Source organism: Salpingoeca rosetta, assembly GCF_000188695.1.
Source record: "Salpingoeca rosetta unplaced genomic scaffold supercont1.11, whole genome shotgun sequence".
Classification (NCBI taxonomy): Eukaryota; class Choanoflagellata; order Craspedida; family Salpingoecidae; genus Salpingoeca; species Salpingoeca rosetta.
In genome coordinates this window covers 752,636-776,238 of record NW_004754923.1, presented here as the reverse complement: position 1 = coordinate 776,238, position 23,603 = coordinate 752,636, and the positions used below count along the sequence as shown (strand labels likewise).

General features: G+C 57.6%; 2 protein-coding genes across 2 annotated transcripts; both read right to left on the bottom strand.

The window, feature by feature from the left end:
• Window positions 1-113: 113 nt before the first annotated feature.
• Window positions 114-11,551, bottom strand: PTSG_04871 (uncharacterized protein). Its single transcript, XM_004994132.1, has 12 exons — window positions 10,999-11,551; window positions 10,542-10,752; window positions 9,132-10,323; window positions 8,238-8,880; window positions 7,833-7,973; window positions 7,440-7,620; window positions 7,017-7,136; window positions 6,703-6,840; window positions 6,334-6,471; window positions 2,211-6,086; window positions 1,540-1,989; window positions 114-1,173 (listed from the first exon to the last, which is right to left on the bottom strand). The coding sequence occupies exons 1-12, from the start codon at window positions 11,343-11,345 to the stop codon at window positions 556-558; spliced, it is 8,055 nt and encodes a 2,684-aa protein (XP_004994189.1). The 5' UTR covers window positions 11,346-11,551; the 3' UTR covers window positions 114-555.
• Window positions 11,552-11,743: 192 nt separating this feature from the next.
• Window positions 11,744-23,600, bottom strand: PTSG_04870 (uncharacterized protein). The gene is made up of 27 exons (XM_004994131.1): window positions 23,256-23,600; window positions 22,898-22,991; window positions 22,255-22,688; window positions 21,875-21,971; window positions 21,582-21,685; window positions 21,343-21,432; window positions 20,964-21,104; window positions 20,422-20,670; window positions 20,171-20,240; window positions 19,864-19,965; window positions 19,321-19,688; window positions 18,955-19,117; window positions 18,524-18,711; window positions 18,176-18,258; window positions 17,483-17,934; window positions 16,912-17,178; window positions 16,584-16,685; window positions 15,650-16,261; window positions 15,245-15,393; window positions 14,899-15,018; window positions 14,169-14,467; window positions 13,884-14,010; window positions 13,453-13,533; window positions 13,043-13,174; window positions 12,666-12,746; window positions 12,274-12,440; window positions 11,744-11,988 (listed from the first exon to the last, which is right to left on the bottom strand). The coding sequence occupies exons 1-27, from the start codon at window positions 23,364-23,366 to the stop codon at window positions 11,772-11,774; spliced, it is 5,100 nt and encodes a 1,699-aa protein (XP_004994188.1). The 5' UTR covers window positions 23,367-23,600; the 3' UTR covers window positions 11,744-11,771.
• Window positions 23,601-23,603: the final 3 nt, after the last annotated feature.

Genomic DNA, 23,603 nt, shown 5'->3' with positions numbered 1-23,603 from the left:
TTGTGTGTGGAGGGAGGGTACCAGGAGTGCGATATCTTTCTTCTGTCGTTGAGTGTGCGTGAATTAGTGTACACCACAGCGTTACGTTTCGCACCACTCGTGTGCTGTCTTTGTGTTGATTGATTTCGTTTCATGGTGGTGTCGTTGAGCCTTTGGATCATGGGTATGCTGTTCACGCGCCACGACCAAGCACATAAAACCACAACAACAACAACAACAGCAACAACAACAACAAGAAAAGCCACACACACACACACACACACTGCAAAACAACTTTGCCCAACAGGTACCGCGAGCCCTCCTATGAACCACAACCACCATCTTGAACACCACGCCAGATGTGCTCGCACTCAACATGCACACAAACACACTAGCATGCGCACGCACACACGGAGACACAGACAAACTCTACATTTCACATCACACACACACACACACTCAAACACACACACACACACACTCACTCTCTCGCTCACTTTCTCGCTCACTTTCTCACTGCTTGAACATGAGCTGGGCCTCCTACTAAGTTGGCTGCGCTGTCGTGCGCATGTGCGATCAAATTGGGACAAGCGGTGCATCGTCGTCATCGTCACCACTGCTGCTGCTCCCAGTGCTGATCAGCGCCGTCTTGTTCTGCGCAGTGGCTGCTGTGGCCGATGGCGTTGCTTTCGCCGCCATAAACGACGCCTCGCGTGTGCCACCACTGCCACTGCCATCGCCATGGTCACTGTCGTCATCGCTGTCGTGTGCGCCAATGCCAAACAGGGCCTCCTCTTCGCTGCTCGAGTCCGAGAACAGGTGCTCCTTCACGTTGGACTGCAGCTTCACGTAGGAGGTGCCGCTGCCACTACTGCTACCACCGCCGCAGCAGGACAGGAGGGATGCGCGCTGGCCAGGCTTCATAATCAGGTACGTCCCCGTCACAACAACGATCAGCACAATGATGACCACCGCAGCAACAACGCCCTTCTTCTTATGGCTGCCGCTGCTGGTGTCTGTGCCGTCGTGCGCACCGCTGTGTGTGGTGTGTTGCGCCGCCGTACTGCCCTCACCGTGCGTGCCCGGTGCGTGTGTCGTGCGCACATCTTCGCAAGGGTTCTGGCCAGGGCACACACGACACGTCTCCCACTCAATCTGGTACACGCAGCCCGTCGAGCGCACAAGCGTCGGCGACTGCAGCAATGAAGGCAGGACGGAAACAAGCCAAACGGGAAGAGAGGGGGAGGAAGTCGACAGGTGAGTGTGGAACATGATGGGTTGGAACATGTAGGCAGAGGGCGCATCGCTGAAACAATGCAGAATGGCCACGGGGTGTATGCAACATGCACAGGGTAGAGTGCAACACACATGCCCCACAAAGCATGACGACAGCATACACGTGTGAACGTCACAGAGAACACAACACCACACTACACAACAGAACAAGACACACACACGCACACAACAACAACAACAACAACATACAACATACAGCACACAGCACACAGCACACAACAACACACCTCACCGCACAAACACAACATAGGATATGCCACACACCTTTGGCTTGGAGGTGTCGGCGGGACACACGAAGATAATCTCCACGCTTGCGTGTGACCCATGAGGACACTCGCCACCGGTGTACATGAGGTGCACCTGAGGCTTATCTTGCATCATCTCTGGTTGGGTGTCCTCCGTGTAAAGCCCAAGCGCATAGTGCTCGTTGCCAATGGTCAGACATGCGCCCGCGTTGGACGGGCAGCCGGCACGACTCACGCCGCGGCACACATTAAAGTCAATCTGCCCATCGTCCGTCTTCACGGTGATGGCGCCGTCCACAGACAGCGGGCTCAGGTCATACTCCCACCCCTTCTCGTGCGTGTTGTCCTTGACAATGCACTGGCGTGGCGCAAGGCCACACGCAGCTGGCGTGCGCACAACCATCCCGTACGAGCACGTGTGCTCCTCGTTCACAGACACCAACGACGATGTCTCGCTCGTACCGTCCTCCTGATTGGCGTTGAGGTGAACAACAGCGGGGCGAAAGAAAAGAGCGGGGGGGGGGGGGTCGGGGTTAGAATGAGCCATCACGACAAAACAAAACCAACAAACGATTGAACAACATTAATAAAATCACAGCTCTCAACCACCAACCAACCACACACCCACACACCCACACCCACACCCACACCCACCCACCCACACACACACACACACACGAAAGCACGCACCGGGCATTCGAAAGTGATAAAGGCCTCGCGGTCCTGGCCAATGGACGGGCAGCGGGTGCCGCCAGTCAGGTGCATGGACACAGCACCATCGGAGACGGTGACAGACTTGGACGACCCAAGCGAGAACTCATCGCTGCCTGCGCGCTGGCACGCGTAGGAGCGCGTGTTGCCACAGGAGAAGGTGGCACACGGGTTGAACGAGTAGCGCATGCTGCGGTCGTCCGTAAACTCCAGCAGCGACGGCGAAATGGTCGTCAGGTCCACCACGGCACCAGTCACGGCATCCTCAAACACGCATTTGTCCGTGTTGTGGTCCGGCTCTGTGTTTACGGGACAGGCCGCAGACGTCTCCCACAAAATGTTGTAGTGGCAGTCATCCTCGTGGTCGAAGCGGGGCGTGCCGAGTGGCTCGCCGCTCCCGTCGGGCTTCTTGCACTCAAACGTCACGGTGGTGGTGCGGGGCTTGCCGTTGCACGGCGTACCGCCCTCCAGCACCATCTGCAGCTGCCCGCCAACGAACTTGGGCTCCGCCGGGTGGCCGAGGTCGTAGAAGCCGTGCGACTCCGCAGACCACTGGCACGCGCCCGCGTTGCCGGAGCAGTTGCGGGCCTGACCCGTGCGAATCACGTTGTGGCACACGTTGAGCACGTACGTAAACTCGTCTGCCTGCGCCGTGTTGTCCACCATCCAGTTGCCGTCCAGGCGCTTCAGTGCAGACAGGTCGTACTCACGCCCCTTCTTGTCCGTCACCACGCACTCAAAGTCCGTCTGCCGCTCACACACGTGTGCTGTTGGCCAGCGGAACACGTAGCTGCAGTCCTCAAGCTCGTCAACAAACACGGGGGCGCCGTCGCCCGCCGTGGAGTCGCACACAAACTCAATGTATGTGGAGCGCTGGAACTTGTGGTTGTGACACGCCTGCCCGTGCACGTACTCGAGCGCTACGCCCGCGTCCGTCACAAACGGCTTTGCGTTGATCTCGCCCAAGTTGTACGAGTACGTGCGAAGGTCCTGCTTCAGCTGGCACGCGCCAACTTTGCTGTCGTCTGCACAGCCCGAGAAGCTCTCACGGATCGGCGCACTGCACACGGCCAGCTCGTACGTGTACCCGCCAGCCTCGGCGCGGGCCAGCGTGCCCTGCAGAGGCGACAGGTCAAACACGGTGCCCGTCTCCTCGTCGGTGACCTGGCAGTTGGACCCGGCCTTCTGCTTGTACTCGCACACCACCGACGTCTCCCACACAAACTGGTACTCGCACTCGGCCGTCTCGCCAACAAACACGGGGTGCCCGAGCGTGCCCTCCTTGCAGGTGAAGGTGATGGATGCGCTGCGCGTGAACTGCCCGTGGCACTTGGTCTCGTACGAGTGCGGCAGCGAGTAGCGCAGCACCACGTCGCCGTTTGCGTCAAACTCGGGCTCGTGCATGGCGTACCCGCCGGAGTACGCCGCCCCGCTCTCCGTCATCTGGCACACGCCCGACCCGCGGCACACCTCGCTCAGCACGCCCGAGTCAATCTGCGAGGGCACGAGCGGGCGGCACACGTTGATGTAGAAGTTAAATCCGCTCGAGCCTTCCTCGTCCTCCGCCGCGTCACGTGCCAGCCAGTTCTCGTCCAGCTCGTTCGATCGCATCAGCTCGTCAAGGTGGTACACGCGGCCCGTCTCGGGATCGGCAATGGAGCAGCCGAGTGGGCGGTGCGGGATGGCCTGGTTCGGGCACACCGCGTCCGTGTACCACGTAAACTCGTACTCGCACGTGTCTGTCTCCGCCACAAAGACGGGGCCCTGGCGCGCCTGGTTCCGCTCGCACTTGAACGTCACGCGCGACGTGCGCTGCTTCTGGCCACACGCGCTGCCATCCTCGTACTCCAGCACCACCTGGTCAGCGTGGCCCTCCTCAAGCACGGGCCGCCGCGTAAACTGGCCAAGCGACCACGCGCTCTCGCTGTCACTCTGGCACACAGAGGCGGACAGGCCGTCCGTGTTGCGGCACGGCACGGTGCCGCACGCGGCCACGTGGTACTCGTAGTCCTCGCCGTCGGCTTCGTTCTCCACGTCCGCCTTGGCTGAGCCCAGCGTCGTGAGGTCAAACCGATCGTACTCGTTCGACACAACGCAGTCGTCCCGCGTCAGCGTGCCGGGTGCGGCGGTGGTGGTCGTGTCGCTGCCAGAGGCACCGCCGGGCCCGCACGCAAGCTCTGTCTCCCACACGATCAAAAACTCGCACGTCTCGCGCGTGGATGGCGATACGAGCACGGGCTGGTGCGTCTCGCCGTCAGCGCTGCACTGGAAGATGATGGTGGTGTTGGTGGTGGGTGAGTCGCCAAACTCACACCCGGGGCTCACGTAATCCATGCGCAGCTGGTGGTCGGGCGTGACATACGGCGAGGACGGCAGGCCAAGAGGGTCCCCCTGACGCTGGCCGTGCGGCGACATGCACACGGAGTAGAAGTTCTCACAGCCGGGGCGCGGGCGCACGAGGGAGCGGCACACGTTGATGTCAATCACGGCAAGGCTACCACCCATGCTCTCTGGGTCTGGGATCTCAACAGCATAGTCCTCATCAATCTGCATGAGCGGCGACAGGTCGTACGCAACGGGCTCCGTGTCCTGGTTGAAGTCGATGGCCGTGCACGACGTCTGCCGCACGCGCGAGCACGCCAGTGCCGTGTACACCTCAAACCGGTACTCGCAGTCGTCCGTCTCCTCAATGTACTCCAGGCGTGGGGCACCCGTCTCGGCGTGGTCGCACATGATGAACAGCGTCGTCCTGCGCTTGTACTGGCCGTGGCACAGCTTGCCGTCCGTGTACTGCAGCGTGAGCTGGTCGCCCTCAAAGAAGAGGTGGTGGTTCGCCTGCCCAAGGCCAACCGTCAGGCCGCTGGTGGTCTGGCACGCGCCCATGCCGCTGCACTCGCGCTGGTTGCTCTTCTGCGACTCCTGGCAGATACCAACGTAGTAGTCGTACTCCGTACCGTCCTTGCCGTACCCGCGCGTGTGCAGCAGGCCGTCGCTGCCCAGCCCAGACAGGTCAATCGTCTCGCCCGTGATGCGGTTCATCACCTTGCAGCCGCGTCCGGAGTCGTCGTCACCGCCGGTCCCTGGGCTCGACGTGCTTGTTGTCGACGTCGCCTCGCTGCCGCCGTGCGGGCACGCCGCAGAGCTGCTCCAGGAGAAGTGGTAGTCGCAGTGGTCGCCCTCAAACTCAAACACGGGCGTGCCCAGGTCGCCGGGGGTCGGGTTGCAGGAGAACTCAATGGTGGCCGTGCGGTGGCCGGGGCAGCCCGACGAGTCGCCAAGCGGGTACTGCATCTGCAAGCGGCCGTCCACCACCTCTGGGCCCCGCAGCGGGTAGCCAATGGTGTAGTGGTCGCGCGAGTCAAGGTTCGTCTGGCAGGCGGCGGCAAAGGGCGCGCAGGAGATGGACGAGTCCGGCACGAGCGGGCGACACACGTTGATGCGGAAGGCGTACTTGGCGAGCAGCGGGTCGTCGTCGTTGTCCAGCGCAAGCCAGTTGCTGGAGGAGGCCGTGCCGCGGTCGTACACGGTGATGGCGTAGTCCTGCCGCATGAGCGCGTCGAGGTGGTACTCGGCGCCCGTGTCCGGGTCAATGGCCCCGCAGTGCGTGATCTGCGGCTTGCAGGCATGCTGCGTGCGCCACTGGAAGATGTACATGCAGTTGTTGTCCTCGTGCAGGAACTCAGGCTCGCCCGTCTCCACCTCCAAGTCGCAGACAAACAGGATCACGGTCCGGCGGAACACCGTCTTGTCGTGGCACGCGTGCCCGTGCTCGTACGACAGCTGCAGCACGTTGTTGTCAAAGAGTGGCTCCGAGTTCACCTCGCCAAGATGATACGCGTTGCCAGATCCGTCCGTCTTCACATGCGAAAGAGGTGCCGCACATGATGTTTGCGTGTGATGTATGTATGTGTGTGATGTATGTTTGTGTGTGATATGTGATGTGTTTGTGAGTGGGGAAGAAGAGCGAGAAGCAGAAAAAGGACAGCAGTTGTGAAAGAAGAAAACGGAGGCGAAACACACCGTGGGCCACGGCAGCAATAAGCCAGCACAAGCAGCTGAGATGGATAGTGTGTGCATCAGTGTGACGACATAGGTTGCGTACCTGGCAAGCGCCTGCTGAAGAAGAGGATTTCCTGTCCGCACACGGGACGGCCTTGCACACGTTGAGCTCGTACGTGTACTTTGGCGTCTTCACCTCGTACGGCCTGTCACGGCGCAGCGGAGACAGATCCATTTGCATCTGTGTGCGCGCGCGTGCATGTGTGCATGTGTTTGAGAGAGGGGGGGAGGAGATCGCGCATGTCGTGAGACCAAATCATGACGTGGAATAATGGAGGAAGTGTGAACACACGATGGACGACACGCAAGCTCATGTGCACCACACACACACACACACACACACACACACACACGCACGCATAATAGTACACAATCCAGTGTGTGCACTGCTGCACATGTCGAGGCGACTTACGCCTGTGATTGAGTCTGAGACCATGCAGTTTGAGCCGCGCACGAGGACGCGTTGGCAGGCGGCCTTGCTGCGGATGCGGAAGAGGTATTTGTTGCTCTCCACTTCTTTGCCAAGATAAACAAGCGTGTTGAACGTGGACTGGTGTGTGCAATCAGAGAGAGAGAGAGAAAAAAAAAACAAAAGGGGGGGGGGGGTTAAAAGCAGTGTTGGAGTGTCAGGTTGTGAGGGGGTGTGTGGGAGAGTGAGAAAGTGGGTTGTCACAAGAAGCGAACGGGCAGAAGACAGTAGCGTCACGCATGCACACGTGAGCGCACCTCGTCCTCTGATGGCTCTGGACAAACGAATTCGATGCGGGAGGAGGCGCCGTCGGTGCCGTTGAGATAATCGATGTACACGCGGTCGTGCTCTGCGTCATACACAGGCTCCTTGCCAGGCTGGCGTGGTGGAAGTGGTGGCGAGGGGAGAAGGGGAGTGGGACAGAGCGAGCGTGGGGGGGGGGTGACAATGTGAGACGATGGAAGTTTGGGTTGAATCATATCAGTTGTGGGAGCGCGGGCGTATGTGCGATTCGGGCTAGGTCGTATGCGTAGCAATTCATCACATGGCACGCCATACATGGCACGCCACACACACACACACACACACACACACACACACACACACACACACACACACACACACACACACACACACACACACACACACACACACACACACACACACACACGAGTACGAACCTTGCCAAGGCTGATTGCCTTCTTGTCGTGGGTGATGGCACAGGCGGCGGCGCCAAAGGGGCAGAGGCGCTCCGAGTCCGGGATCATGGGACGACACACGTTGATGAGGAACGTTGTGCCTGTCTCTGCATCCTCTGCAAAGTAGTTGGCGTTGCTGTCCAGTAGGCGCGAGATGTCAAACCTGCAGACACGCAATCATGGGTTCAAGTGAAGCAGCACGCCAGAGTATAAGCAAGCGTTCGTTCGTTTGTGCACAGGACAGAGGCCTGACAAAATCCTTTGGTACCAACGAAGCAAGCACACCAATTCATAACCACAAACTGGTGCGTGCATGCAGAAACAAACACACACAAGCAAACACCCAAACAACAAAACACAAACAAACACACACACCTCTTGTCTCCGTGGTACGCAATGCAGTTCATGGTCTCAAACTCCTCTGTGCACGCGTAACGCGTAGGCCACTCGAGCTCAAGCAGACAGTCGTCGTCGCTCAGGACAACAGGGCCGTCCTCTCCGTCCCCCTCAGCGCACCTAGGGGTAGGGGAAGGGTGATTGTGTTGGCAATGCAAGCGGTGAGGGAAGCGAGCCAGGAAGCGGCGACAGCTGTTGCTGAAAGCATTTCGCCCATGCTCGCGCACGCTAAGGACACCGTGCGCATTGCAGCCAAACTCGCACGTACAGCAAACTCTGCAGCCAACACCCACCCATACACACACACACGCAACGCACGCACGCACGCACGCCCACAAACGCACACACATACACGCACTGCAACTGCCAATGGGTTCTGCTCACTTGAACTGGATGGTGGTTGCCTTCTTCTGGCCGTTGCCGCAGGATGCGCCATTGCTGTACGTGAGGAAGAGGCTGTCCTGGTTGTAGGACAGCTCCGTGGTGGCCTGACCATAGGATTTGCGTGAAGCGTCACAGACGGCCACGTCGTCACCGCAGTAGCTGCTGGGGGCGCACAGGCCAACGTGGTACGTGGCATCAGTGGATGACACGTGCAAGTCGCGGTGGCGCAGCTTGCTGGCCAGGTTGGTCAGGTCAAACGTCTGCCCAGAGTGCTCGTCCGTGAGGCGGCACCCCTCGGCCCTGTCTGTCTCGACTGGGCACGCAGCAGACGTCTGCCACAGGAACTCGTAGTGGCACGTGGTCTTTTCCTCAAGCGCCGTCAGGGCACCGGCCACGCCTGCGCTCTCATCGCACTCAAAGGTGATGGTCATGGAGCGGGAAATGTCCAGGTTGCCGCACTTGCTGCCGTTGGTGTACTCGAGCACGAGCGCGTTGTTGCCGTCGATGCGCGGGCCGCTCACAGTGCCAAGAGGGTATGCCGTGTGCTTGCTGTCGTCCAGCAGCTGGCAGCCGCCCGTGCCCTCGCACCCGAGAGAGGGTGCAACGACGTTCTTGCACACGTTGATCAAATAGCTGTACGAGGCTGTGGTGTGTGTGTGTGTGTGTGCGTGTGTGTGTGCGTGTGTGTGTGTGTGTGCGTGTGTGTGTGTGTGTGTGTGTGTGTGTGTGTGTGTGTGTGTGTGTGTGTGTGTGAGTAAGTCAGTGTACAGGAAACGACGGGAAGAAATGTCCCCCAGCAGTTGTTCGGATCCAGTCAGGAAAAACACCCATCCCTAAAATCCATACACCGCCACACTGCAGCACATATCCACCCAGGTGCGTCTTCATCAGTACCTGCGTCGACGCGCCAGTACGTGTCCTTGGTGAGCGGGCTAAGGTCATACGAGCGCCCGTTGGCTTCAATGGCGCACTCCACCTCCTGCACACACACAAGCGACGTCTGCACCTCAAACAACAGCACGCGCGGCTTGGCAATCGTGCCGACAATGTCAACCAGCGTTGCCCGGTCCTCCAGCGATGCGTCGGGCGTGGCGGCCGGGTCGCACACGAACGTGGTGATGACGCCAATCTTGTCGCCGCTCACAGGGGCAGACACGTACGAGACCTGCACCTCTCCGCCCGTGACGGACACGCCGCTGGTGGTTGTTGCCAGCACGTCGGCGTGGATGCCCTTGGTCCGGCACACGGCGGCCTTCTTGCCATCAATGCCACACGACACGGGCGCACCACACACGCCAAACTCGTACGTCGTGTCCTCAAACAGCACCGAGTACGACTTGCCCTTGAGGGGCGAAAAATCAAACACGTTGTCGTTGTCGTCGGTGACGCTGCATGCGCTGCCGCTGCTCTGCTCGCTGCCAACCACGCAGGCCGCCGTGGTCTCCCAGTCGAAGATGTAGTAGCAGTTGATTTCCTCACGGAACTTGGGGCTGCCCAGGCCCTTGTCGCGCGACGTGGGGCAGGTGAAGAAGATCTGCGCCTTGCGCTTGATGCCCGTGTCCCCGCACGAGTCGCCCATGGTGTATGTCATGGAGACTTCGCCGTTGCTGTAGCGAGGCGTGGCCGGGTGGCCGAGCGACACGGGCCGACGGCTGCTCTCGCTCGTCTTGTACTGGCACGCTGCGGAGGTGCTGGTGGCGCACCCGGCAGGCAGGTCCGGTGTGGGCACAAGTGTGCGGCACACGGACAGGTAGTACATGTACGTGTCGGCGTTGTGCGTCTCGTCAAGGGCGCGCCAGTTGCTGACGGAGCTGACGAGCGGGCTGAGGTCGATGATGTCGCCCTTGTCTGTCTCCACATAGCAAGGAAGCTCCTCCACGCTTGGGTCAGCGTCCTCGCACACAAGGTCGGTTTCCCATCTGAAGGTGAACGAGCACTCGTCGCCCTCGTTGAGGAAGACGGGCCGGCCCCTGCTTGGACCGCAGGTGAACAGGATTTTCGTGTGTGGCCGTGCACCGCTCTCACACGCGGCCCCGTGCGTTGCATCGCTGGAGAACAGCAGTGTCACGCCCTCCGATGGCTCAGCCTGATGATGGTGGTGCATGTGATTTGTGAGTTGAGATGTGAGATGAGATGAGATGAGAGATGAGAGGGAGGGTGTGTCGATCATTGCAGGGGCGTGCGTGATTGCGCGTGCATGGTTGTCCCTGAGTGTGTAAGTTGAGAAGCGTGGGCAGAAGAGGGAGCGTGTGTTGCCGCGCATATGCACCCGACAACGCAATTGCAGGCAGAGGGCACCGTTACCGGATTGACGAGCGCAGGCGGAATGGACTCCGTGCCAATGTGGAGTGGGGGCTTGGAAGTGCCCGGCATGTCCTGGCAGCCTGAGATGTGGGTGTCGTTGTACTGTGACGTGCAGCGCTTTGCGCCGCCAACAGCGTTCACGTAACCGCACACGTTGAGGTAGTACACGTTGCCATCGTCGTCTCTAACCACGTGGTTGGCTTCTCCAGGTCTACCACACGACACCCACGCGCACATGTGTGTGTGTGTGTGTGTGTGTGTGTCCGCGGCACGGCAGCGCAAGTGCACGAAGTGAGCGATGTGCAGAAGCATGAATGGATGGTGTTGGAGGAAGAACACTGCTTCCACCACTGCCAATAGTACCACAGCACACAGCACACAGCACAGAACAAAGAAAACAGAGCGCAGAGCATAGAGCAACGCCAAGACATCACCACACAGCGGCAGCACAGCGTACTTTCTGAAGAGCGGGGATAAATCGAAGACAACGTTGCCCGTCTCGTAGTTGACCACCTTGCACGACAGAGGCGGTTCGGTGACGGCGCGGGGGTCTCGGTGGCCTTGCTGTGACAAGGCATATGCAGCGGCACGGTCATACTCATCTGCGAGCAAGGTGCTTTTCAACACAAACCCGCCCTGGGTGGTCTGGCCTCCACTTGATAGGGGCACAGCACGCGTGGTGGTTGTGGCGACCACTAGTAACGCGGCTACAGTCGCAACACACCACCACAACATCATCGTCATCCTTCTTGGAGGAGACACCAAGTGCTGCTGCACCTTGCCTCCTGAATTTCTTGTCTTCATCGTTTGTTGCCGCTCACAACGACCTATGCTGCTGCAGCCTTCTTGCTGCTGTCTCTCTTCTGCACACGTGCAGCCACTCGCTGCTCTCTGCCTGGTGGTCGTGTCGTCGCACCCCGTACCCACTCTCGAGCGTGCCTGTCCTCCAGTTCAGTCGTGCTGCGTCAGCCGTGTTGGTTGAATGGCTGTGTTGTGTGCACAAGAATACACATCCAAGAAAAAAAAATTGGAGGAAAATATAGGTCACTGTACTATTTAAAGGACAACACACAACACTCTGGAAGGGGTGGGGGGGGGGGAGAGAAAAGAAAGAAACGCGCGCGTGTGTGTGTGTGTGTGTGTGTGTGTGTGTGTGTGTGTGTGTGTGTGTGTGTGTGTGTGTGTGTGTGTGTGTGTGTGTGTGTGTGTGTGTGTGTGTGTGTGTGTGGTTCAGGGAAGGGTTGTGGTGACGGATTTGGCCTTGAGTTGTGGGTGAGGTGTGGGCGGCTGCAAGGAGAAGAACTGCGAGAGCTTGTGCTGCACGTCGACGGGGTGGTTCATGTCGAAGCGCGCTTGCATCGTCCTCGCCAGATATAGCAACATGTCAGAACGCTCCTCAAACTTTCGCAACTTTTGCTGCCACTTTTGCCTCGAAAACTGGGATGCCCTGTGGAGCGTACGAGTGCATGACGGAGTGAGTGTGAATGTGTGTGAATGTGTGTGTGTGTGTGAGAGAGAGAGCGGGTGTGTTTGGCGTGGTGGGGGGGGGTTCAAGTGTGAGTGTAAGTGAATGTGCTCGTGTGTGTGTGTGTGTGTGTGTGTGTGTGTGTGTGAGTGTAAGTGAATGTGCTCGTGTGTGTGTGTGTGTGTGTGTGTGTGTGTGTGTGTGTGTATGTGTGTGAATGTGTAACAGTGAGCGGCCATGTTATAGTCGTGTGTGTGATGTTCGCACCCTTTGTTGTGTGCCTTGAGGTAGGTTGCAATGTACAAGATGGCCGATTGAGTAGGTGAGAGAAATGGGAACTTGGGCCGCTTCAAGCCCACGGCTGTCAACGCCTTGGTGATGGTCTGGGCAACCGTAAAGTCCATGTATGCCAGCATCGGCAGCGTTGTCACGTTCTGTACGGCAACAGTTGATGCAATGCGACGCAAGTGAGCTGGAGTCCGCACGCATTCATGATTCCAGAGAACACGCACGCGCACGCGCGCGCACACACACACGCACACGCACGCACGCACGCACGCACGCACACAGACACACGCACACAGACACAAGCACACACAGACACAAGCAAGCAAGATGAATGCCTGTGACGGCATGCAGTTGGCATGAGCCCGTCTCACCACTGGCGTTGTGGGGCGAGGGATCTTGTCGGGCAGTACCACGTCTGCAAACTTGTGCGGTGTCTTCATAAACTCCGCAAGCTGAATCAACATGCAGGCGGAGTTGGGATGAGATGGGATGAGACGGTAAAATGCGTCATGGGTCGTCAAAGCACTTGGAAACAAAATCAGGTGCAATCTAAGAAAACGACGGATCCTCTTCAACATACGAATGAAAAATGCACACCCCTCGCACCCAAAAGTCCGCACACACACACACACACACACACACACACACACACACACACACACACACACACACACGCACACAAATGGACGCACGCACGCACGCACATACACGTACACACACACACACACACGCACATAAATGGACGCACCGCATTCTTAGTTGCCATTGCGTAGAAGGCGTCCTTGAACTTTGCGACGTACTGGACAGCGCCGGGCGTGATCGCTTCGGGGTTGTTTCCGCTCTGCACATATGAGACGGGGCAAAAGGCGCCAAATTCCATCTGATGTAACGGCGGCACGGCAGTGACAGCAAAACCACGTGAGGTGGTCACCAAAAACGAAACGTGAAAGGTCAGTGAATAAACAGACTCGCAGAGCAGAGCAAACGCACAAGCGATACACATGCCACGCACACATGCAAGCACGCACACACATCGTGCCGTGCAATGCAAGTAAACAGGCGAGTGGACGTACGTGCAGGTGAGACACACAGACAAGAAGACGCATTGGTGGATATAACCAGTCACAAGACAACGCAGGTGGGGACACAGTGACTCACGGATTGCGGGAAGAGGAGCTTGACGGACGATTCGTCCACATGTTCCGGCAAGTGCTCGGGCGCATCCGCCTCCGTGTACTTCTGCACACACACACACACACACACACATGCACACGCACGCACACACACACACACGCACACACACGCACACGCACACATGCACATGCCGGTGGGGACAAGTGCCAAGGTTGAGGTGAGGTGTGGTGTCGAGATAACACGAAAGCGGACAGCAAGCAACTCACATACCCCCGGCAATGGTACGCATGCAAACTGTACAAACAAACAGACAAATACACAAACAGACAAACAAACGAACAAACGAACAAACAGCAACGCACCTCTCCCTCCACTCGTTATTCACACACAGACACACACACAGACACATACACACACAGAGACACACAGACACACAAGCGCGCGCATTCGCACACCTGTGGGTCTGCAACAAACGTGTTGAGTTCCTCTTCGCCTGCGAGCTTGAAGATCTCGCCGCCGTATTCGACGCTGTGCGCCATCACGTCAAAGCGCGTGCGCACAAGCTCTTGGTGGTCAGCCCACCTGCACACGCAGACGAAAGACAGAAATGTCGGAGTGCGCGGTCACAAGCATGCACAGCGTTTGGTGTAAGCTCAATGCATTTCGGATTCACCTTGACAGAGGGGTAGTGTCAACACACATACACGCACACACATGCGCATACACATTGCCGTACTGACCTGACGGGGCACAGGACGTCAAACTTTGACGAGAGGGCATCACGGATGGTGGACGTTGGTGTGCACATGCGGTGAAGCGGTGCGGGTCGCCCGGCCTCCTGCAGCGCCTTGTTCGTGCCAATCGCCCGCAGTACGCAGTCGCACACGGCACGCGCGGCGTAAAACTGGGCCCACATGTTGCGTGTGCCTGGAATCTCGTACCAGTTGCGGTACTCCTCAATGCAGTGCGTGCGGGCGGGCGCCACACACGCCGTGTACCCGTCAAAGCGTGCGCGCACAACAGCATCAGAGTCGTGCTCCTGTAGTGGACGGGAGGAAGGAGGGGAAGGGGATGTGGTGGGGGAGAGGGAAGCATCAGCGAGGACAAGTGTTTGTTGTTGGTGTGGGTTTGAGATCGAGATGTGTGACGTTGTGTCGATGACCATATACACGCATGCCCTGACACACGCAGACAAACACACACATACACACAAACAAACAAACAAACAAACAAACAAACAAACAAACAAACAAACAAACAAACAAACAAACAAACAAACAAACAAACAAACAAACAAACAAACGAACAAACGAACGAACAAACGAACGAACAAACAAGCAAACGAACGAACAAACGAACGAACAAACAAGCAAACGAACGAACAAACGAACGAACAAACAAGCAAACGAACGAACAAACGAACAAGCAAATACACACAAACAAACACACACAACTGCACAGCAGACGCACCGCTTCGTTTGCCATTGCGCCGGCACGAAGCTGTTGGCTGCGGGTGAGACACGCGTCAAGCGTTGCAGTCAACTCAATCACTGCAAACACACCAAGCGCTTCGCTCGCCCACTGCTGCAGCTGTCACACAACACAAGCAAATGATCGGTCAGAAATGTATGGTATTGGCGACACGCATGTGAAGAAGGGGCACCAAAGAAGGAACAGAAATTGTGATGACAACGGCACAAGGACGGACACACACGCACACGCGCACCACACAGCACAGCGTACATACACAGCACAGCACAACACACACACACACATATGTAAGCACCCACACACACACGCAAGAGAGCGTTCACACCGATTGGAGGTCGATGGCGTCTGCGTCAAAGATGAATCCGCGTGCGCAGCACTGGGGATCAAAAAACGCCATTTCAACAGCGCGGGCAACGAGGTCGCGTGAGAGCGTGGCGCCCGTGATCAGGCACGACCGCACCTGCGACGCCAGCACTGTGTTGATGTTGGTGTTGCGTCGAATTGCATTGCAGTCGTGCATGCTACCGTGAGTTCGTTGAATGAAATAGAGGTCAAGGGTCGCACAAGTTTGCATCTTCACCATTCACACACTGACGCACACACACACATACATGCAAGCACATTCATGCACACATACGCACACACATGTAAACACACACATACATGCACATTCACGGGCAAACACACATGTGAACACGCACAAATACACATACAGGCACACATCACCCACCAGAATCTGGGTGCTGCGCGAGAAGGCGTTCAAGGATGGCGGGCGTGTTGAGGAGCGGCACGTTGTAGTCGTCAGCAAGGCGGCGGCACAGCGATGTTTTTCCGATTCGCGGCGGCCCAACCACAATGAGGGCCATCCGCGGTGCCGGGAACAGCGCCGGCAGCACCTGCGGGTGCTTGGCCAGGAACTTGCGCGGGCGCCGCACAAACGCCTCCCTGGTGTCGCTGCTGGTGAAATGGTACACGCGGTTGCGGTACACGGCAGCAAAGCGGGGCTGCAGCGTGGGCATGGCCGCCTTGTTGTTGAAAACGTCAACGGGATCCCAGTGCCCAAACACGGAGAGCGAGCACAGGCCCTTCTCCAACAGCTCCTCAGCGTGGTCCAGCGTGCACGGGTAGCAAAAGTCCAGCACAGCCTCCCTGTCCTGCAAGAGGGGCTTCAGCCTTCGCTGCAGCACACCAAACACGCGGGACATGCCATAGTCAGCGTTGACGGTGAACGACGTCACCCTGAACTCGTCGCGTGCTGAGTCAGCAGCGGCAGCGGCAGCCTCCGCCACGCGCTCATGCACATCTACCAGCTCGGCCCGGATGCGGTCCCGCGCTTGCTCATCTGCAAGCAGGCGCATGCAGTGCATTGCGTGTGTGTGCATGTGTGCATGTGTGTACGTGCGTGCGTGCGTGCGTGTGTGTGTAGGTGTGTATGTGTGTATGTGCGGACAAGAAAGGGGGAGACAGATGGATGAAGACAGATGCACAGGGAGGGAATGAATGAGAGGAAGCGTGAGTAAGTGTGTGAAAAGCCTGTGTTGAGAGAGAGAGGGGGGGTTGCGTGCAAGTGTTTGTCAGCATGCATTAACAATGCATCGTTCGACCGACAGAAGTAGTCTATCCACACACATACACGCATCTGCTGCGTCGATGTACAAACAAACCTGTTTCGAGGGGTTCTTCTTCCATCTCGTCTTCCTCGCCTTCCTCCTCTCCAGCGGACTGGTACTCCTCCTCAACAAACTCCTCCTCCTCCACGTCCTCCCCTGCAGCCCGCGAAATGGTCAACGAAAGCGTGAGGAGGAAAAAAACATATGCAAAGACAATGACAACATGCAGCTGAAGACATTGCTTCGCATGGACACGACGTGCAAGCCTTGTTCCCCATGCAAGCGGCTCTCTTGAGACCACCCACCCCTCTTCCCCGCTCAATAACTTATCCAAGTGAAAGCTCCCCTCCCACCCCAAACAAGGCACGCAGCAACATGTCACCTGCTTCGATGCGCTGCCTGAGGTTTTCTTCAAACTCCAGCCGCCGCTTCTCCTGCTCAGCCATAAACGCCTCTCGCCGCTTCTGGCGCTCTGCTGCTTTGCGCTCCCGCTCCGCCTTGCGATCGGCGATGATTGCGTTTCGCTTGGCAATAAAGGCCTTCATGGCCGCGTCGAGCAGGCGGCGCGCAGCAACGTGCGCTGTCAGGCTGAAGTTGAGCACAGCGTCGGGGTACAGCGACGCCTCCGTGGCAACACGAAGATCCTCATCTGCAGGAACACAGGGTGTGAATGTATTTGTGTGTGAATGTATTTGTGTGAGTGTGAGTGTGTGTGCGTGCGTGCGTGCGTGCGTGCGTGTGTGTGTGTGTGTGTGTGTGTGTGTGTGTGTGTTTTTGTGTGTGTGTGTGTGAATGTATTTGTGTGTGAATGTATTTATGTGAGTGTGAGTGTGTGTGCGTGCGTGCGTGTCTGTGTAAACTGGTGGTGTGTTTTCAAGTTCGCTCACATCAGTGCAACATGCTCAAAGCAAACAGACACCCACAATCACGTGCACTTCCGTCACCGCTCTTACCGTTGCGTGGAAACCCCTCAAGGATAAATCCACCAGTCTTGAACGGCTCCTGTCGCCACAGCATCTTCACCACCGCCACCGCCATGTCCGATGCCAGCGGCGCGTCGTCGGGGTTCTCCACGTGCGCCTGTACGGCCTCGTGTGCTTCGTGCGTCGGGTCCTGCGCCACAGACCGCAGCAGCTCGGGGAAGTCGACAACATGCAGGCTGTGCTCCTTGGCAATGCGCTTGGCAAACACCGTCTTGCCCGCACCAGAGGGCCCAATAAAGCACACGCGTGGTGGCGGCAGCGACTGTGGTTTGGTGGTGGACACAAACTGGTACGGGGCGACCTGGAACTGTGAGCGCGCCGTCTCGCTGGTGAAACGGTACACGCGTCCTTCAAACCGCGCGGCGTAGTCTGGAACACCGGGCGCAAGCACACCCTTCTCTTGCAGCGCAACGGGGCAAAACCTGCCACGACATCGTGGCAGAAAGAAAGAGAGAGTGTGTGTTTGTGTTTGCGGGGGGGAGGAAGGATTGAGAAGGAATGGTGGATCAAGCGGTGAGGTGAGCTGCCACTGTACAACAACGTCACGGACAGTGAACGATGCACAGCACACACAGTTGCAGTTAACAGGCAACAAAGACACGCCACTGCGCCAGCACCCCCACTGTGCAAATCGTCGTCGTTATCATTGCAACCATTGCGTACCTCCCAGTGTCACCAAAGTTGAAGTTGGGCTGGTCTTCCTCGGCTGCGTCTGCGAACATGTCTCGCGTCTCGCGCGGGGCCAACTAAGCGGAAGCAGAGAGAAGCAGGAGTTATGGTGCATGACAGAGCGTATGTTTGTGTGGTTGCAAGCGTGTGTGTGGGAGGATTCACAACAGTGTGAGGATGAGGGTGAGGGTGCGTGTGTGTGTGTGTGCAATCCAAGAGGCATCAGGGATTGCACGCATGCAAAGTGTTGGTGAGTGCAGTTGAAAGCCAGTCTGCAATGGACAATGGAAAGAGCAGCAGCAGCAGTGGCGGCGGCTCGATTATCGAGCAGACGGCCCGCACCTTGAATGTCATGTTGGCGTGGAAGTGCATGTCAGCGAGCACGTCTGCCTCCACCTCCATGGGGCACTCGGCCGACGTGTGTTTGAGTCCAAACGCAATTGCGCCCTTCTGCTGCAGTTCGCTGATTGCCGCCTGCACAATCTCGACGCGCGGATCAGCAGCAATCGGCTTCTTCACGCCAACGGACGCTGGCAATTGGAGGGAAGTGCAAAAAAACAAGGACGGGGGCAGAGCAACGTGGGGGTCGACGGCGTGAATACTTGTGTATTTGTGTGTGCATGTGTGTGTGTGCATGTGTGTGTGTGTGTGTGTGTGTGCAGCAGAGCGAAGCGGAAGACGGCAGGTGCAGTCACACACTCAAGGAAGAAGGGCATGAACGTTGTATCACGTGCGCATCGACGCACACAAATATTACATACACGCACACGCACCTTCCTCCTCGTCGTCGCTGTCTGGGCCCGGAACAACAATCTCTGGCAGCGCAGGGCGGGGAGGAGGGCGCAGCACAGCAACCGTGTGCGGCGCAGCGGGCGTACCAATCAGCTTGTGGACCGTGTCTGCAAGCTTGTCAATGCTCACGTGCGCCACCCACGACTACCAAAGATGAACAAGTGGGCGAGGAGGGGAGTAGTGAGCGGTTGAGTCGAAAAAGAAACAGCAGCACAATTGAAGCATAAACTGCATGCATACGCCATGGCAAAACGCGGTTCCTCCACTCGCAAACACACGCACACACACGCACACACACGCACACGCACGTACTAACAAAAGAACACACAACCAAACAACCCACACACCTTTGAGGATGCGAGGACATCGATCATGTTGCGGACAGCATCGTTCTTCTGGTCGTCTGTTGCGTCATCCTCTGGAAGCATGTCGCCCAGGTCAAAGATGCCAATCTCACCCCCATCGGGGCGGGACGAGAGAAACGCGTTGGCAATCGTGCTCATCTTGGACGCTTCCCCACCCGTGATGACCACACGGCATGGCACGCGCTTGGGACGACACACATATGTGCGCGGGTTGGACAGGAACGCGGAGCGTGCTGTCTCAGACGAGAGAAGGTAGAGGCGGCCCTGGAACACAACCGCCAACGCCGCCCTGCCGCGCTTCAACTCGCCCTCAAGGTGCAAGGCAACAGGGCAGTAGGGACCAAAGGGACCTGGGTCGTGGAGCATGAGGCGTGGAAGGTGGCGATGTGCATGCAAGAGTGAGTAAGTCAGCGATACACAACAATGACGCTGGTGCTTCATTCAACCGTTGGCAAACGCAAGCCCAACATGCTGACTGACTGCCCATGACTGCCAGCATCAAAAGCCAGATCAGGTGCAACGGACCTGGCTGCCACGTCCACGCGAGCAGCTCCGAGTCCTCCTCGTCCAACTCATCGTGCAGCGAGAGCGTGCTCAGCACCTCAAACATCTCCGCATCGCTCGAGACTGCAAGTGTGTGGATGTGAAAGTGTGTGAATGTGAAAGTGTGTGAATGTGGGTGTGAATGTGTGTGAATGTGGGTGTGAAAGGGTGTGAAGGTGGATGGTTGAGCATTTTGCTCTGTGAACACCATCAACATGCCCATGTGTCGTGGACAGACAAGGAGGCGCAGGCACTTGTGGGGTGTGTGTCAGTATCGGATGAAACGCACACTCTGTTTCATCGGGCTTGAGGGCGATTGGGTCGATGGTTGGCATAAAGCCGTGCTCATGCAAGAACCCCTGCATACAAGAACGTCATGGATTTGTCGCGGTCAAAGGTGCGCGAAGGAACAAATACACTCACAAACACGTGCGATCACTCACAAGCACACACGACACACGACACTCACGCGCGCGCGCACAAACACACACACACACACACACACACACACACACACGAGCAGAGCAGGAGGCGGCGTACGGAAATGGCGTTGACGGAGGAGTGGAGCGGCGCAATTCCGTTGAGGGCAATGCAATATTGCGCCCGCATTGTTCGCAGCTTTCTCTGCACAGCCTCCGTGCTGGCAGACACGGGACGAAGGGCAGGGGTGTCTGATGTGCTACCAGTGCTGGTGCTGGTGTTGGCGCTGGTGATGCGAACGTCGCGTGGGCGCCGCAGACAAAACTGCAGGAGCGTCTCCTCACCAGGTGGGGCATGCTGCGGCATGGACTGTTGTTGGTGGTGGTGATGGTGGCAGTGGTGGTGGTGGTGGTGGTGACAGCGATGGTTGTGAGGGTGATGGTGGTGGTGATGGCGGTGGTGATGGTGGCGAGGGTGAAAATGATGATGATTGTATGGAGATCGTCAGGGTTGTGGCGTGGGTGACAGCATCCGTACACATGACGCAAGTTGGTGACGATCAACGCCGTCACCACAGAGGCGCGAGTGTTGCTGGAGACGGGGCCACAGATGATGTCGCACATTGCAAGTGCACGTGCACGACAGCAAATGCGGCAACGAACGTTATCGCGCGGGGTTGTGAATGCCGTTGCATCTTCGCTCAGCATGTCCTCCTCGTCCTCCCCTGCGTCCTCTTCTTCTTCTTCATCCTCGTCTTCGCTCCCGGCACCGCCGCTGTCAGCAACATCAGCGCCGTCCATCGCCTGACGATTGTGTGAAAGGCGAAGCGCACAAGGTGAGATACACATATGCGCAAGCGGATGTGAGCACGTCACTAGAGCATGAAGGTTGATGTAAGAACTGGCGAGTACACAAACAAGACCTTCTCTCGTCTTCAGCACATCCATTCACATCCAACCCCATCCGTTCACAGACACATCCACAGGCCCATCCACCGGCCATATCTCTCCCCTCCACAGCCAACTATCTTCGTCGTCCCACCGAAGCACAGAGGGAATCGCAGAGAAGAACGCCTGTGCGGAAGTCTTGCATGATCGATGCAACCTGTGCACTCAGGTCACTCGCCGCCTCCTGCTCGCAACCACAACCATGATGCAGACATGGACGTGCGTGTATGTGTGTTCGTCGTGAGAAGCAGAATAGCGATGGAGTCACTTCCTGCAGCCAGAACGCGCAGCCCTCCAACGCGTACACACACACACACACACACACACACACACCTTGAGGTGGAAGATGTAGTTTGGTTTGAACTCCCAATCCTGCATGTTGGCGAGCACCTGCTGAGCCGTGTCGCCCGCAGCCATGTCCACAACCACAACGTACCCTGCACACACAAGCACAGCACAGTGTTGTGTGGCATGTCAAGGACAAACACAGCAAACAGGTGTTTCGCATGGTGTAGCGAGCATGTCACTTAATGTCTTGCAACGAACACAACAATCCATCCATCCATCCATCCATCCATCCACCATGATCATCGTCATCATTGCTATCAAGGTCTTCAGTCACGCACCTCTGAGCTGGGCACGAGGGGATGCGGCGCGCTCCGCCATGAGTGCAATCACATCGTCGCTGCTGACGGCCTCCCCGCCCAACAGCGCCTCAGCAACCTGCACACAAGCAAACGCATCGACCGTGTGTGCAACGGGGTGAGGCAGTGTGTGCATGGGCGTACGTTGTGTGTTGTGTGTGTGTGTGTGTGTGTGTGTGTGTGTGTGTGTGTGTGTGTGTGTGTGTGTGTGTGTGTGTGTGTGGGCGTGCGTTGTGCGTCGGGCGTGCATGGAGGACCTCATCGAACAGGGTCACGTCGATTCACACGCACGTAAACCTTCCAAGCACCACCATCTTCACAATCAAACACAAAAGCCCTGGTCACGATGCAAGACGCCACACCTGCATGGTGAGCTTGGTGGCCGACTCCAGGGGGCGTGGTTTGAAGCGATACAACTCGGTTCTGCGCGCGACCTCCGGGTCTGGCTCCTCCTCGTCCGGGTCAAACTCTTCTTCGTCCTCCTCGCCATCACCAGAGCCAAACGTGCCAGAGTGGTAGATGGGTCGTCCGTCAGCATCGACACGACGTGGCTGGATGGATTCATCGTCACCCTTCTCTTCCTCTTCCTCATCATCCTCCTCCTCCTCATCATCATCACCAGCGTCGTCATCACCATCAGGCCCAGCCCCGTCGGCTTCCTTGTCGTCGTCGTCACCCCCTGTCTTGTCATCGTCACCGTCCTCTCCAGCTTCTGCCTTCTTCTGAGCGCGCTTGGCGGCTCTCCGCCGGCGCTTGGCCTCCAACTTCTTCCGGCGCTCCAGCTCGGCAACGCCATCTGCAACAGCAACAAGAAACAACACCAGACACAGCGTACAGCAACAAATGTCAGTGAGTGAGACACACGCATACACACAGACAGACAGGCATACATACAAACAAACAGACAGACAGACAGACACAGGCACAGACGAGGAAAGGACAAGGGCTTGATGAGCGGTTGAGCTGGGGAGGATAATCATCAAACCACACCCAGGAATGCGGTACCTTTGACAGCAGCTTCGAGGATGGCCACGGGCTCAATCAGCTCGCAGTTCCAGTAGGCAGCAAGATGCTCGCCGATATTCCTGGCTTGCGGCTCCTGCACAGTGATGTATGACATGCATTGTGCACACCGTTGCTTGAGCTCCACCACAATGGGCTACACTCAACACGAACGCACACACAACATACACACACACACCCCCCACGCACACACACACGCACACACCCTACGCACACACACACCCACACCCACACGCCAACACAACCACCCCCCCCCCCACACACACACACACGCCAATACAACCAACCCCCCCCCACACACACACACACCATCACCACCACCATCATAACAGCAACCTACAACGTTGGCGATGACTGCGATGCGAGGGACGGGTGCAGCCGCCTGCTTAAAGGCAGCCTCGGAGTCGTCAAACGGCTCCAGCAACACTTGATCGTTTCCCGTCGTCGCCATGGTCCTTGGTCAATGGTGGTAGAAACGGTGGCAGAACACAGCGCTGTGATGGGTCGGCAAGTTGAGATGTCGCTGCGCCTCAGACAGACCCTTTGTCAGCTGTGTATCCGTGCAAGGAATCAAGCCAACGCACACACGCCAACAAGCAAACAGCGAAGCAGACAACGTTGTTGAACAAGCTGGCAGACAACAAGCAGCAGTGTTGTTGAAGCGCAAAGTTTGCTCGTTGCCAAGATT